At 39.1% G+C, this 16,066-nt stretch overlaps 1 protein-coding gene across 12 annotated transcripts in view; it reads right to left on the reverse strand.

Annotated features, from left to right (window-relative positions):
- Setx (senataxin) overlaps positions 1-16,066 on the reverse strand; it is an 87,486-nt gene that overhangs the window by 67,512 nt on the left and 3,908 nt on the right. For all 12 annotated transcript variants that reach the window (XM_078048509.1, XM_078048508.1, XM_021723660.3 and 9 more), the window contains 3 exons: positions 9,886-10,069; positions 5,341-5,548; positions 2,972-3,081 (listed from right to left, as the gene is read on the reverse strand). In XM_078048509.1, coding sequence (XP_077904635.1) covers positions 2,972-3,081; positions 5,341-5,548; positions 9,886-10,069 — 502 coding nt within the window. The remainder of the gene's footprint in view (positions 1-2,971; positions 3,082-5,340; positions 5,549-9,885; positions 10,070-16,066) is intronic.

Consider the following 16,066-nt stretch of genomic DNA (forward strand, 5'->3'; position numbering starts at 1 on the left):
GTTCTCATTTCACATTATATCTTCTCTTATTTCTTCTAGCATGTTTATTATAATTTTTAATTCCTGGACAATGCCCTGGTATTATCACTTCTATTGAAATCTTTTTCTCAAATACCTTCCTAACTATGCAAGAAGGCCAGCCCCCAGCCTGGCTTACTCCCAATGAATTCAGGGATAAGAGTGGTGGATAAACTCAAGCCATAAAAATAATAATCAGTCACTGCCACACAACTTACATTTCCAAGGTTAGGGCAAAGCAATATTAGGAGAAAGCACTAGTAGGCTGCAATTCCTCAGTCCTAAGGGTTCTGATGGGATGGCACTGAAGTAACTACCAGTGTTAGCTGCTCCCCAACTGCTTATCTCAGCACCTCACAAACACCAGGGCTCTGTGCTGCTCTGTTTTTTTTTTGTTTTGTTTTGTTTTGTTTTTAATATCTATTTGTTTACATGCAGTGCCAAGAATTGAACCCAGTGCCTCACACATTCTAGGCAAGTATTCTACCACTGAGCCACAGCCCACTGCCTGTTTTATTCCTATCATCACCTGGATCAGATCTTGAATTTCCCATTTTATCCTCCTATAGCCAAACAGGTGTGTGAAGTCAGTTTTTTGTTGCTGTGACCAAATTCCTGACAATAACAACTTAAAGTTTCAGAAGTTTCAGTCCTAAGTGGGCTGGCTCCATTGCTTTGAGCCCGAGGAGAGGCAGAGCATCATGATAGATGAAAGTTACTCAGCTCACACCAACCAGGAAAGGGGGGGCGGGGACACAGATTAAGATACAGTCCTCAAGGGCTCACCCACAAAGACCCACAGTTCCCAATAATGCCTTCACATCATTAATTCACTGATGGGGTTGAAGCACTCATGTTCCAGTCACTTTCCAAGGCCCACCTCTGAACACTGCTGCACTGGGTACCACACCTTTAACAGGCAAAGGTCTTCAAGGAACACCCTAGATCCAAACTGTAATACAGCTATCTCCTACACACCTCTCACACCATTCACAACAGATGTCCTCCAGAGCTGACCTCAGTGGAAGGGCCAACAGAAATGGTCTGGGCAATACAGCTTAACAATCATGTTCTTCACGTGTTATTCAGGGAACTGGTTTGCAAGCTCATCCTACAGGGAGGGATTCCACATTCCTCCACTACTCTTTCCATACAATTTCCTAACTATAAAGCTGGGATTATCTCTATCTAACCCGCAGAGTCCTACTCCAGAACTCAGTCTATTGTCGGCAGGTCAGGGCTCCCTGACTTTGGTTTACACAGGACACAATGTAGACTCAGCCACCAAGCCTGCAAGTGCTTGGCCCAGAATCTGATTATGAGTTGAGACCTGTGCTATAGTTTGCATCTGAAATGTCCCCAAAAGCCCACGTTAAAAGCTTGGTCCTGGGCTGGGGTTGTGGCTCAGTAGTAGAGCGCTCGCCTAGCATGCACGAGGCCCTGGGCTCGATCCACAATACCACATAAAAATAAATAAATAAACAAAATAAAGGTTTTGTCTAACCAAAAAATACATTAAAAAAAAAAAAAAAAAAAAAGACTTGGTCCTTAGCTTAGCTCTATTGGAAGATGACAGAACCTTTAAGAAGTGGGGCCTAGCGGAAGATCTTCAGGCCACTGGGAGCATACCCTCAGAGGGCATTATGGGACTCCCAGTTCCTTCCTTTCTCTTTCAGTCCTTGGCCATGAGAACTGTTCTGATCCACCATGCACTCCTGCCATGATGTGCTGCTATAGGCCCAAAGTAATGGTGCCAACTGATCACTGACTAAAACTTCCAAAATTAAGACAAAATAACACTTTCCTCCTTATAGTTGATTATCTCAGCTATTATAGTGATAAAAAGCTTATTACCAAAACCTGCTGCCTCTGTAGTTAGACCTTGGTACTCTGTCAGCCTTCTTTCACAGAGGAACCCCACCTGTCTTGTTCTAGACACAGAACTTGGCCTGGTTCTTTGTCTTGCCTGGAGTGCACTTTTAATTTCTGTGATACTGCAAAAGCTGAGCCCCAAGCTACCTACAGCCACGCAGGCCTACAAGATTCTACCCATTTATTACTTTGGGCTTCTTCTCTTCCTTTGCTGGACCATGGAAACAGTTAACTTGTAAGAATTGTGACTATATTTTTTTAATGTCCTCATTTTTTACTTTTCCTATCATTGTTGTGTTTGGCACAAAGAAACTGAAATTCAAGACCACCTAGACTGGAGATTCCAGACCATGCTCTTTCTCAGCTGGCGAAAATGAGCCCTTTGTTCTTTGCCTAACTTTGTCAGAGCAGCCTCTCATGGCTATTGGATGGCTTGGTGCAGTAACTCAGTTGTAAGTGTGAGGACCAGCAGCACAGACTGCCTCACTATAGGGTGATAAAAGCCCAAACCTCAGCCAGAAGACCATATCAGGTTTCAATGCTTCAATGTTGCTCTCTCCATCTGTTCCTGCTCATTGTTTTGACTTTCACGTTCTTCTTTGTTTCTGGCACCTAAGAATTTCCCAGCCCTTCCCTGCCCCACCTTTTAATCTATAAGCAAAATAATTTTTTCAAATATTTAAACTAGTATTTCAATGTTTTTGGAGTTGGGTAAGCAAGTAAGAAATGAGAGGAGTCCTTCTTCATTAATTCAACTGACATATTAAAAGACAATCAAAATTATTCCCTTACTTCACTTTTAAGTTCAAGTATCACTATCATACTAGCTTTTTCGTAGCTTTAATAATATAAAAATTTAAAAATATTTTAGCAAATATCTTAAAATAGACACCAAAAACCTCCACTAACCCACTATGGGGCTGGAGACATAGCACCCTGAGGTAAAGCACACTTGCCCAGCATACCTGAGGCCCTGGGTTATATCTCTAGTGCAAAATCAAACAAAACCAAGCCTCCATGAAAGCTATCTGTTTGTACATAAATAAAATATATCCTTCTATTGCCTAACATTCCTACTCACCGTTTCATTGGGATGGACCAAAAATAAATAGATCCCTGGATGTTTGTCAAAAACCTGAAAGGAGCAATTGGCTTGTTCCATTTGACAAAGTGCTTCAACACATAATTCATCTAAATAGGAAAAAGGAGGCAGAAAATAAAAATATAAGTCTTATCAACATTTTAAGAGTCCCTAAATCTGACTCCTTAGTTGTTAATGTTAAGTACATGAAAAGTTGTCAGTTGCCCCTGACTTTAATTGAGGTATACAAATGCTTACAATGTAAATGGAAGAACAATATTCATGATATATGCCTACTCACGTGATCACGGTATGTTCTTAGCATACTCTTTACCAGAATACGTATACCTCTCTATATATATTTCTACACTTGACAATTATCTCCACAGGGTATTTTTGAGAAGTATGGTTATAGAGCTGGTCAATTCCATTTGCATTTTACATTTTGACCTAGCTGGGCTTTATTTAGGAGTGAAGAATGAGTCAGCTTTTTCCCCAAATGGCTATTTATTAATTATGAATTATCAATTACCCTATAGATCAACTAACTTTAGTGTTTTAAGCTTCAAAGAGTATTAGTAACATTAGTTGGGAAGGGAAAGAGGGATGATGACTAGAAAAAGAATTCAACGCATGTTGATAGTGTTTTGTTTCTTGATCTAAATATTGGCTACATAAATGTAAAAATTCATGAGATATACTTTTCTGAATGTTATTATTTAATAAATGTTTTTAAAATGCCCTGTTAGAGTTGTTGAATCTAATCACTTTGAATTTACTGACTTAGAATTTGTTCATCCAATTAAATCTTTAGGTCTACTTTTCAGTTTATTATAGTACAAAGAATAGAGACCCAAGTTAAAAATAAGAAAAATCCAAACTGTTTTTCCCCAGGGCAACTAGATAGTCTTTTTAACAAGTCAAACAACTGATAGGGAAAAAAGTAACTAGACAAGGTGGTACATTCCTGTAATCCCAGTGGCACAGGAGGCTGAGGAAAGAGGATCGTGAATTCAAAGCTAGCCTCAGCAAATTAGCAAGGCCCTGTCCCCAAATAAAATATAAAAAAGGGCTGGGGATGTGGCTCAGTAGTTAAGCACCCCAAGTTCAATCCCTGATACCAAAAACAAATAAAACAGAAAAAACAAACAAACAAACAAAAAAACCCAAGGATATGTTTTTGTACCTGTACAAACATACAGGTGCATGGTTTGTACATGAATTATACAAACCAACTTCAATACATAGTCCCTGACAGGACTCTTGATTTAAACAAAAGAGACAAAATCCTACATTTTTGCGACTATTGAGAAAATATGAATGTGGATGATATAAGATGCCTTAAAAGTATTCTTAATTTATTACATTTAATAGATGAAGATGTCTTTGAAGAGATCTATATTAAGAAATACTGAGGAGCTGGGGATGTGGCTCAAGTGGTAGAGTGCTAGCCTAGCATGTGTGAGGCACTGGGTTTGATTCTCAGAACCACATACAAATAAAATAAAGATATTGTGTTTACCTAAAACTAAAAAAAAAAAAAAAAAAAAGAAATACTGAGGGCTGGGGTTGTGGCTCAGTGGTAGAGTGCTTGCCTAGCACATGTAAGACACTGCGTTCAATCCTCAGCACCACATAAAAATAAAGGTACTGCGTCCTTCTACAAGGGAAGGAAGGGAGGGAGGGAGGGAGGGAGGGAGGGAGGGAGGGAGGGAGGGAGGAAGGAAGGAAGGAAGGAAGGAAGGAAGGAAGGAAGGACGGACGGACCGACCAAAGTCTAGACAACCACAACATGCGATGCCATGGAGATCAGTGAAAATCACTGCGGACCAATGGCTTTCACACACAGGGATTGTGCTCTCATCCCTTTCACCAAGGACATTCAGCAATGCCTGGAGACATTCTGGATTGTCATAACAGCACAGTGGGGAAGAGGAAGCCACTGGCATAGTACACAGCAGCCAGGAATGCTGCTGTACACCCCACAATGAATAACACAGTCCCCCACAATGAAGAATTATCTGGTCCAAAATGTCAGTAATGCCAAGGCTGAGAACCCTGCTATAGATATATTATGTCAATAAACATTAACTGAATGAGTAGGTATGTGACAAAACAAATTCAGCAAAACCTTAACTATAGTATTTATATGGCAAGTATCTGGTGTTCACTCTTCTTACAGAGTGTGTGTGTGTGTGTGTGTGTGTGTGTGAGAGAGAGAGAGAGAGAGAGAGAGAGAGAGCGCGCGCACGCGCGCACACAAGACAGAACCCAAGGCTCACACATACTAGATCAGCACCAAGTTATATCCCCAGGCTAATTTTTTAAATAATAAAACATGTAAGTTGAGAAACACCCAAGATACTCACTAACACGCTCATGTAGAAGCAGATAAGGATATTTCAATATTTCCAGTAGAGGAACTCGAAGTTTATTTTCAAAGTCTTGGCCAGTGAAGTCCAACGGCTGTGCCTCTCCATTGTCTACTATATACAAGTCAACATAATCTCCAATTTCTGCCTTCATGGATTTTTCAAAGTGATTTATGAGACGTAAAGTTTCTAATTCCCATAAGACCTATAGAAGAGAAAAATGGACAGTGTATTTTATATCAACAAAATATGCTAGAAGGGTGATCATTCTAGAAAACCTTTTCTTCAGTATACAAATTCAGAAGTTTAAAGTACTAGCCATTACACAGACATGCCTGAGACACTGCAGCTTGGGTTCCAGACCACTGCAATACAGTGAATACTGCAATCAAGTGAATCACACGAATTCTTGATTTCCCAGTGCATGTAAAAGTGGTTTACACTATACCATAGTCTACAAAGCAGTGATATGTGTAAAAAAAAAAAAAAGCAATATAAGTACCTTAATTTAAAAATGCTTTATTGCTTAAAAGTGCTAAGGATCATCTGAGCCTTCAAGGAGCCGCAATCTGCTGCTGACAGTCTTAATGTTGATGGCTGCTCACCATCAGGGTGGTAGCTGCTCAAAGGTGGGAGGCTATGGCAATTTCTCAGTGATGAAGTTAGCTCTTACTTTCATGTAAGATTTCTCTAGAGCAAGATGCTACCAGATGGCATTTAATCTACGGTCCTTCTTTGAAAATAGAGGAGTCAATTCTACCAAGCCCTGCAGTGCTTTATCAACTAAGTTTATGAAATATTCTAAATCCCTGGTTGTCATTCAACAATATCCGAGGTTATCTTCACCTGGAGTAGACTCCATCTCAAGAAAACTACTTTCTTTGCTCATCAGTAAGAAGTGACACCTCATCCATTCAAGTTTCATGAGGAGATTGAAGTAATTCCATATCTTGAGGCTCCATTTCAAGTTTTCCTGCTAGTTCCACCCCATCTGTAGTTAGTTATTCCACTAAGATCTTGAACTCCTCAAAGTCATCCATGAGAGTTGGAATCAATTTCTCCCAAACTCCTGTTAGTGTTGACATTAATTTTTGGAGAAAGGCAAGGCTGGCCTTATACTGGTGATCTTCCTAACTTCAGCCTTCCGGTAGCTGGGATTCTGGGTATGCACCACCACACACAGCTTTTATTAACCTCTTCCCATGAATGCTTTTAATTTAATTTAGAATGGGGAATCCTTTCCAGGTTTACAATTTACTCTGCCCAGATCTAGCAGAGGAAATGACCGAATGGATGTTGAGTTAGTAGGCATGATAACATTGATCTTGCCAGGTGTGGTGGTTTTATGCCTGTAATCCCAGCAACTAAGGAGGCTGAGGCGGGGGGATCACAAGCTCAAGGCCAGCCTGAATTATTTAGTGAGAATCTGTCTCAAGATTTTTAAATAACTTGAAAAAGGGCTGGGAATGATACAGCACCCCTAGGTTCAATCCCAAGTACCATAAAAAGAAAAATCTTGTACAGCTGTACTGTCAATGAGCAGTAATATTTTGAAAGGAATCCATCTTACTATGCATAACCAGTGAGCTTAAAATATTTAATAAACCAGTGTGTAAAAAAAATGTACCATTATCCAGCTTTGTAGAGAAGGCTTTGCTTTGAAGCTTTCCGGTATCTTCTTCCAATATAAAGTTATTTCTTCTATACTGAAAATCTGTTCAGTGAAGCCACCTTCATCAACCATGTTACCTAAATCTTCTGGGCAACTAGCTGCTTCACCTTGCACTTATATTATGGAGATGGCTTCTTTCCTTAAACCTCCTTAAAACATGGGCAGATCAGGCATGGTGGCACATACCCATAATCCTGGCAACTGAGGAGGCTGAGGCAGGAGGATTCCAAATTCAAGGCCAGCCTCAGCAACATAGAGAGGCCCCAAGCAACTTAGCAAGACCCTGTCTCAAAATAAAAAATAAAAAGGGCTGGGATGGGAGGTCATTGGTAAAGCACCCCTTAGTTTGATCCCCAGTACCAAAAAAATGAAAAAATAAAAATAAAATATAAAGCACAGGCAGAGTCTATCTGGTACAATTCTTAAGAACCCTAGGGCTTTTTCAGAATGGTAAATAAATATTGATTTCAACCTTAAATCACCAGCCACATTAGCCCTTAATACAACAGTCAGACTGGTTTTTTTTTTTTGAAAGAGAGAGAGATGAGATGAGATGAGAGAGAGAGAGAGAATTTTTTAATATTTATTTTTTAGTTTTCAGCGAACACAAAATCTTTGTTTGTATGTGGTGCTGAGGATTGAACACGGGCCACACGCACGCCAGGCAGGCGCGCTACCGCTTGAGCCACATCCCCAGCCCCAAGTCGGCTTATTTTTTGAGGCTTTAAAGCCAGGCACTACCTTCTCTCCAGTTATAAAAACACTGGCTGGTATTTTCTTCCAATATAAGGTTATTTCTGTTACACTGAAAATATGTGCAGTGAAGCCACATTTGTCAACCATGTCAGGAGATCCTCTGGGCAACTGGCGCTTCACCCTGCACTTCCATTAGGCAGATGGCTTCTCTCCTTAAACCTCCTTAACCAACCTCTGCTAGCTTCACTTTTCTTCTGCAGCTTCCTCACCTTTCAGTCTTGCAGAACTAAAGAGAGCGCTTTGCTCTGGATTAGGCTTTGGCTTAAGAGAACGTTGTGGCTGGTTTGATATTCCCTTCAGACCAATGAAACTTTCTCTGTATCAGTGATAAGGCTGTTCACTTTGTCATTCACATGTTCACTGGAATAGCATTTTTAACTTTCTTCAAGAACTTTTTTTTTTTAAGAAAGAGAGAGAGAGAGAGAGAGAGAGAGAGAGAAAGAGAGAGAATCTTTCAATATTTATTTTTTAGTTCTCGGCGGACACAACATCTCTGTTTGTATGTGGTGCTAAGGATCGAACCCAGGCCACACGCATGCCAGGTGAGCACGCCACCGCTTGAGCCACATCCCCAGCCCCTTCTTCAAGAACTTTGCATTTACAACTTGGCTTTTTGGCACAAAGAATGGCTTTTATTTTCTTTTAGAACTGGGGTTTTAACCCAGGGGAATTTTGCCACTGAGCTACTCCTTAGCCCTTTTACTTTTTTGAGATAGGGTCTCATCAAGTTACTTAGGGCCTTTCTAAATTGCTGAGGCTAGCCTCAAACTTGTAATCCTCCTGCCTCAGTCTCCTAAGTCACTAGGATCAAAGATGGGTGCCACAGGGCCCTGCCAGAGGCATAGCTTTTGACATGCCTTCTTAAGCTTATCTTTTCTAGATTTATCTTTTCTAGATTTTGATTTAAAGTGATGGACATGTTACTCTTTCTTTCACTTAGACACTTAGGCATCATTATACAGTTATTACTTGCCTTAATTTCAATACTATTGTCATTCAGGGACTAAGGCAGCCCAAGGAAGGGGAAAGAAATGGGAAATGGCCAGTCAGTAAAGCATACATATAGAATACATACAAGGCTTACTGATTAAGTTCTGTCTCATATAAGCATAGTTCACGGCACCCATCATCAAAGACCAATGACCACAGATAACCATAACAGAAATAACTAAAAAGTTGGAAGTATGGCGAGAATTACCAAAATATGACAGAGACACAAAGTGAGTGCACTGGAGTTGCAAAATGAAACTGGTAGACTTGCTCAAAGCAGGGTTGCATAAACTTTCAATTTGTTAAAAAAAGAAAGAAAACTAGCATCTGTGAAGCACAATAAAGCAACAAGCCAAAGGAGGTATGCCTACATTAATTTAAGGGAAACAGCTTCTCAACATGGCCATGCTTATGAGATATGAGTACATGAAGTATGAGATGTACAAACACCTCTCCTGCAGTTTTGCTAAAAGTATCCCAGCAACCCTATCCACCATGTTCTACTCAAAGGGCAGGAGCAAGGCCCTCTCTATCTTTCCTTCCATGTTCCAGCCATAGCTGCCTACCTTAGAGCATCAGCTTCAGCATAAAGAAAGTGGGCTGCTTCATAATTAGCAAACTTTATAAAATGCAAGTCTCTCAACAGATTCATAACTAATTATCCCACCATCATATACTGTACATAGCTCTATGTTCTTTTCATCAAATAAATATAATAAACCAAATGCTTGCCTTCAGAGATCTGTAACCATCTACCCATAAAAAAAGAAAAATGATTACCAATTAAAAAAGTCAAGTCATTCCAATACATGAAGATAGCATTGAAAAATACATTGACATAAAAAAAATATTCCACAGGACTTCATTTTATAAAATTATCTCATATCAAAATGACAAGTGATGAATTATAAAAAATTCTGTTTTAGATTCCAATTCAATTCCATCAGTGGTAAGTATTTATCAGTACCTGCTACATACCAACTAGTAAGCTAGGTACTACCAAGGTACATTAGCTTTTAAATTTTAAACTCCCATCATTTCCCTGAATGCTTCTGACAGAGTTCAAATTTATTCTCTTCTTTATTATTAGCTCTGAAAAACAATGCCTATCTCATGTAAATTACCTTATGCAAGAATGGCAATTCATCTCTTGCTTTGTGGTATTCAGCTACACATTCTAAGCAGTAGCAGAGGTCTTCATCAGCTGTCTGGAATTCACTGGTTAGGGTCTTGGATGCATAGCACTTGAGGAAGTCAATGGTGGAAATACCACCTGGCGTACACCAACAACATGTGCTCATTCTGTACCTATACCCAAGAAAGGAGACATTTACAAATTTAATTAACACTTCAGACTTATCTTTTATGGAAAATGGGTATCCATCCTACCTCAGAACCAAGTTTTGAACTTAAAATGTGCCTCCACTGCTAGAACAGTCTGCTGATCACCTTATTACTGAACCAACTAACTCAAAAATCCAAAAGCAGGGCAGGGGACACAGCAGTGGTAAAATGCTCACCTAGCATACTCCATGCTCTGGGTTCGATTCCGAGCATCACACATACACACACACACAAAAAAACCTACAAAAAACTGAAAGCACTTTGGTAGTAATAAATATCATAAGGCAATGTACAGTTGTGCTACAGATATAACTCTGATGAAAAATACAGAGGCCATACTCACCAATGTTTTTTCAAAGTACAAATTTTGGAGTAGCCTAGTAATTTGTGGGAGGCAAAGCAAAAGATCAAGAAACCTTTCATATTTCCAGAAGCCCTATTCTAGAAATCTCTGGAAACAAAAACCCGTGGATCTAAACCTATACCAATAACAAAAATACATATAAACAAAAGATCTTTCTCTTGTTCAGAAAGGATATATACACGTGAATTTACGTATATATACATATATATTAGTTGTTGCCCATACTCATTATTCTTCAATATGCTATAAATTCTTATAAATGCTAGCAACCTACTGCTGCTAACTTTAATGTTGGTTTTTGAGCTCTTCAACTTTTTTTTAATATACCATCAAGCCTTCACCAAACTTAAAAGTTAAAGGATTAAAATAATCATCCAAATCTTAGCAATCTCAAAAAGAGCAAAGTAGCCAAACAGTACCAGGAAGGAAGAGGAAATCTCAAGAACCAAATATGTCAAAGGTTTGAATGAAGATACATAAGGCGGGTCCTGTCAGAATTGCAGATGGCATGAAACAGGTTCAGTAAATAGGAAGGATACCAGAATCCAAAGAGATCTCCAATTCCAATGAAGTACCACCAAAATAAGCTAAGACACTATGGTTTTATCCCTATAACTAAATGCATATAAAAGCTAACAGAAATCCCACTGTTAGGAAACAGTGTATGGCCAAATAAAAAAAAAAATGTATACAGTGATAATATCTTAAATAAATAAATAGGTTACAGTAGGGAAAATGCAAAGTAAATCCAGAGGATTTTGTAAAGCCAAAGAGTCAAACTTAAAAAGAGTTTTCCATGGCTAAAGCTGAAACAATTTGAACAAAGTAATGTAATACTGGATTATAACCTAAAGAATAAATGAGTACAAATTCATCTATACTGATACAAATAAGTGACTGAATGAATCAACAAACTTAAGTGAAAGTACACATCTTCCTTGTATAAAAATTCTAAATAATACATATGATATCCATGGTTGCAACAGATGAAGCTTAAGGATCCCACCTGAGTATGAACTGGAATTTTAGTCAATCACCTCCAAAAAACAGAAATTGGAAAGGGCAAAACCCAGCACTTTATAATGAAGACACCTGACAATCACAACCTTAAGGAAGGGATCAAGACCAACCCTCCTCATCCAGAGGAAGGAGTCATGTCAACACCCCTAACAAGGAACTTCAACTCTCTGGTATGCTCCCCAATGATCCTGATTCCAATTCAGTAATGAGAAAAACAGACAAACCCAAATTGAATATGCCTAGCATGCATGAGGCATTGGGTTCGATCCTCAGCACCACATAAATGTAAAATAAAGATATTGTGTCCACCTAAAACTTAAAAAATAAATATTAAAAAAAAAAAAATCTGACCTCAGCCAGGCACAGTGGTGCACACCTGTAATCCCAGCATCTTGGGAAGCTGAGGCAGGAGGATTGCTAGTTCAAAGCCAGCCTCAGCAAAAGCCAGGCGCTAAATAACTCAGTGAGACCCTGTCTCTAAATAAAATACAAAATAGGGCTGGGGATGTGGCTTAGTGGTCACACTAAGTTCAATTCTTGTTACCAAAACAACAACAACAAAAAAAAACAAAACAAAACAAACTGACCTCAAGTTAATTTTCCTATAGAAAAATATCAGCCAAATTGGGAGGGCCGGGGCAAACCCAACTGTGAACTAAGTTCCTTTCTTAAACAGAATGGACCCAACCATAACCTGTGTATTCTCTTCAGGGTGGAATTACTTTAAAGATAACGAAAACTGATTAGTGGCATGTAAAAAGGCTCTGCATTTTTTGTGTATATACATACAGCACATAAAGAAAGACAATCTATTGATGATATTAGAATTCACAGAAGAGAAAATTAGAAAAAAACGTCTTAAGAAGGGAAGAAGAGACAGTCAGGAAACTTAAGCAAAGTCACTGAATGTTTGAAAATAAAAATTTGGCAAAGCAAGGCTTTTGAATAAGTATCACCATAAAATTCAGAGTAACAAAGTCTCTGCTAATGGGAAACTGATGAAGTTTTGAAAGAAACTATACTTTTCTTCTAAGGCTGCCACAGTCTGGCTGGGCACAAAATAGCCGAGCCCGAACTCCAGCAAACGCCACTACCCACTCAGCCCTTCTAGGAACACCACACACCAACTGGAACTCCCTCCACCGGCAGGCAGCAGGAGTCTATCCCTATTGCTGGACAGCAGGGGTCTATCTACAACTGAATACACAGCCTGTTTCAATCCAGCATCATCCAGTCACAGCAATTATACACAGCTTAATTTAATCATCATCATCCAACTGGGCTGTGGCTCTCAACATAAGGCTTTTTTAAACTCCCCAATTTCTCTTTAACCTGTGATTTAATAATTATAAGTGCATAAATATAACCAAATACATGTATCTGTCTTGTAAAATGATTTTTAAACTTTACTAAATATTACCTTTACTGGACTGAGGATGCAGTTTAGTGGTAGAACACTTGCTTAGCATCTGCAAGGTCCTGGATTTGACCTCCAGTACCATCAAAAAAAGAAAAAAGATTACTTTTACTCATGCTTCTGAAAGGAATTTAGGGTGGCTTTCATCATGTAAGTACACTGAAAATAAGATTTCAAAACTTATTTTGGAGTTCAATTTCACTCAGTCTTTAATTAGAAGCTGACCAAAGAATGGAACAAAAGTATAAAAGTAGTTACACAGAAAAAAAAAATAGTATGTAAGTTCAGAGGCAAAGTCCTGCCTGTTCCTGACACTATCTGTAATTTACATTTAATTAATACCTACCTTTCACAAGAAAACTGCAGACTAGGGAATACCAAAATACAGTAATTTAATTTAAACAAAAAATTCTTATATCTGAAAAGACATCTTCATAATACTAGGATGTTTACAATCTTGCAGAAACTGATTTTCAGGTGATCTACTCCATGTGGGGAAGTGAGCTAACAAGAATAGAAAGTGAAACTTCAGAGATTGTTTCAAGCATGACTTTGGCAGATAAAAAGATTACAGTTGGCTGGAACCACTGGCACATGCCTGAAATCCAAGCAAAATGGGAGGCTGAGCTAGGCACGGTGGCACATACCTGTAATCTCAGTGCCTCCAGAGGCTGAGACAGGAGGATAGCGAGTTCAAAGCCATCCTCAGCAATTTACCAAGGTGCTAAGCAACTCAGTGAGACCCTGCCTCTAATAAAATACAAAACAGGGCTGGATGTGGCTCAGTAGCAGAATATCAGAGTTCAAACCCTGATAGTTATTTAAAAAAAAAAGGGGGGGGGGGGAGGCTGAGGCAAGTGGATCCCATTTTGAGGTCAACCTCTGTAGCAGCTTAGCTTCACTCTCTCAAAAGAAAAAGTTGTAAAAAAGGAGTGGTATGAGCACCCCAGTTTCAGTCCCAGTACTACTCCCATACAAGATTATAGTCACTTCAAACTTTAAAAACCTGAAGGGATTTACTGGAAATAAAATGTGTACTTTAACATAATCAACAGAACAGAAAACTAAAGAAATCTATTGAGGGGCTGTGGCTCAGGGGCAGAGCACTTCCCTAGCATGTGTGAGGCACTGGGTTCGATTCTCAGCACCATATATAAATAAAGGTCCAACAACAACTAATAAAGTATTTTTTTATTTGTTTTTTAAATTTATTTTTTTTAATTTTAATATTTATTTTTTAGTTCTCGGCGGACACAACATCTTTGTTTGTATGTGGTGCTGAGAATCGAACCCGGGCCACACGCATGCCAGGCGACCGCGCCACCGCTTGAGCCACATCCCCAGCCCCCTAATAAAGTATTTTAAAAACAAGAAATCTATTGAGAAAATTAGCCTACTTCCTCATTCATCTCAAAAAGGAAGAGTAGACTCAGCGGTAGAGTGCTCACTTCACACGTATGAGGTCCTGGGTTCAATCCTCAGCACCACATAAAAATAAATAAAAATAAAGGTATTGTGTCCAACTACAACTAAAAAAAAATATTGGGCTGGGGATGTGGCTCAAGCGGTAGCGCGCTTGCCTGGCATGAGTGCGGCCCAGGTTCGATCCTCGGCACCACATACCAACAAAGATGTTGTGTCCGCGGAGAACTAAAAAATAAATATTAAAAAATTCTCTCTCTCTCTCCTCTCTCTTTAAAAATAAATAAATAAATAAATAAATATTAAAAAAAAAAAAAAAGGAAGAGTAGAGCAACCTACTGTCAGGTGCTTTTGGGAGCTCTGCCTATTTTCTTTGTGCTTGAATAAATCCTACTCCTTTCAAAAAAAAAAAAAAAAAAAAGACCAAATTTTCTCAAAGTAGATGGGAGTCACTGCCACAGAACAGGTAACTTTAGAGCATTATCAATAATATGCCACCTTGATTTCTCTCAAAATTTTAGATTTGGGGCCGTAGCCGCAAATCTAAAATCATCCTGGTCCAATGGCTAAACCCAAGGAATCTCATTAGGGTGTTCTTTATCTTTTAAGAAAAAATTTTGCTCATAAATGACTATGAATCCTGTAAAACTCTGCAGAACACAGTCCTTCCTGAGGTGTGTTTTATTCTCACTGAACTGCTACTGCTTGAAATCATTACCAAACCATAAACGGAGTGGAGGGGGCGGGTGTTGGGATATAGATAATACCCGGGATTCAGATGAGAAGTAAAAGCCACTTTCTGAGCATCAACCAAAAAAGAGTTGATGTGTCAAAAATGTAGGGTGCTTCACCAGAGGTATGGCTATACCTTTCCCCAGACTCATCCTTGGAATATCATTCCTCAAAATTAACTAGCCAGAAATTTAAACAACAATCTCTTTCTTCTACTCTATCCAGTTAAACACCTTTAAAAAGTAATTTAAATCTGTGGGCTGGGGTCGTGGCTCAGAGGTAGAGCATGCGCCTAACATGCGCAAGGCACTGGGTTCGATTCTCAGCACCATATAAATCAAAATAAAGACATTGGACTGTATCCACCTATAACTAAAAAATAATTTTTTTAAAAGTAATTTAAATCACCATCTCCCATTTCTTCAGCTCCTTTCAATTCTAGCTTCACCCTTCACCCACGGAACGTTTCTACAAAGTCCAACAATCACTCTATTGGGTACACAATTCAATGGGCTCGTTACTTGACTCTAACTGTATAAAAAAATGCTGGCCATGCATTCCTTAGCCATGCTGACATACCATTTTCCTGACACTAGGTCTACCAAATTCCTTCTGCTTCCCTTCCTAATATGAGTCTCCAAAAGTTTGAGCCTTCTAATCTCTGCATTCAGTACTTTTTCTGGGTGGCCTTACTCAAACCACTGTTTTAACTACTATCTGTACTGAAGCATCTCCAAACCTAAAAATGTCTTTTTTTTTTTTTAAGATGGTGGTCTCAGTATGTTGCTCAGGCTGGCAGTCTCGAACTACTGGGCTCAAGTAATCAATCCTCTTGCTTCAGCCTTCTGAGTGGCTGGGCCACAAGCACCTTACCCAGCTTTTAAAAAAAAAAAAAAAAAGAGAGAGAGAGACACTAGGTATCAAACCCAGGGCCTTGCACACGCTAGATAAGAGCTACATCTTCAACACTTGAAAAACTATGAATCCGGGGCTGGGGATGTGGCTC

The sequence above is a fragment of the Ictidomys tridecemlineatus genome, chromosome 4 (assembly GCF_052094955.1).
Source record: "Ictidomys tridecemlineatus isolate mIctTri1 chromosome 4, mIctTri1.hap1, whole genome shotgun sequence".
In the NCBI taxonomy this organism is placed as follows: domain Eukaryota; kingdom Metazoa; phylum Chordata; class Mammalia; order Rodentia; family Sciuridae; genus Ictidomys; species Ictidomys tridecemlineatus.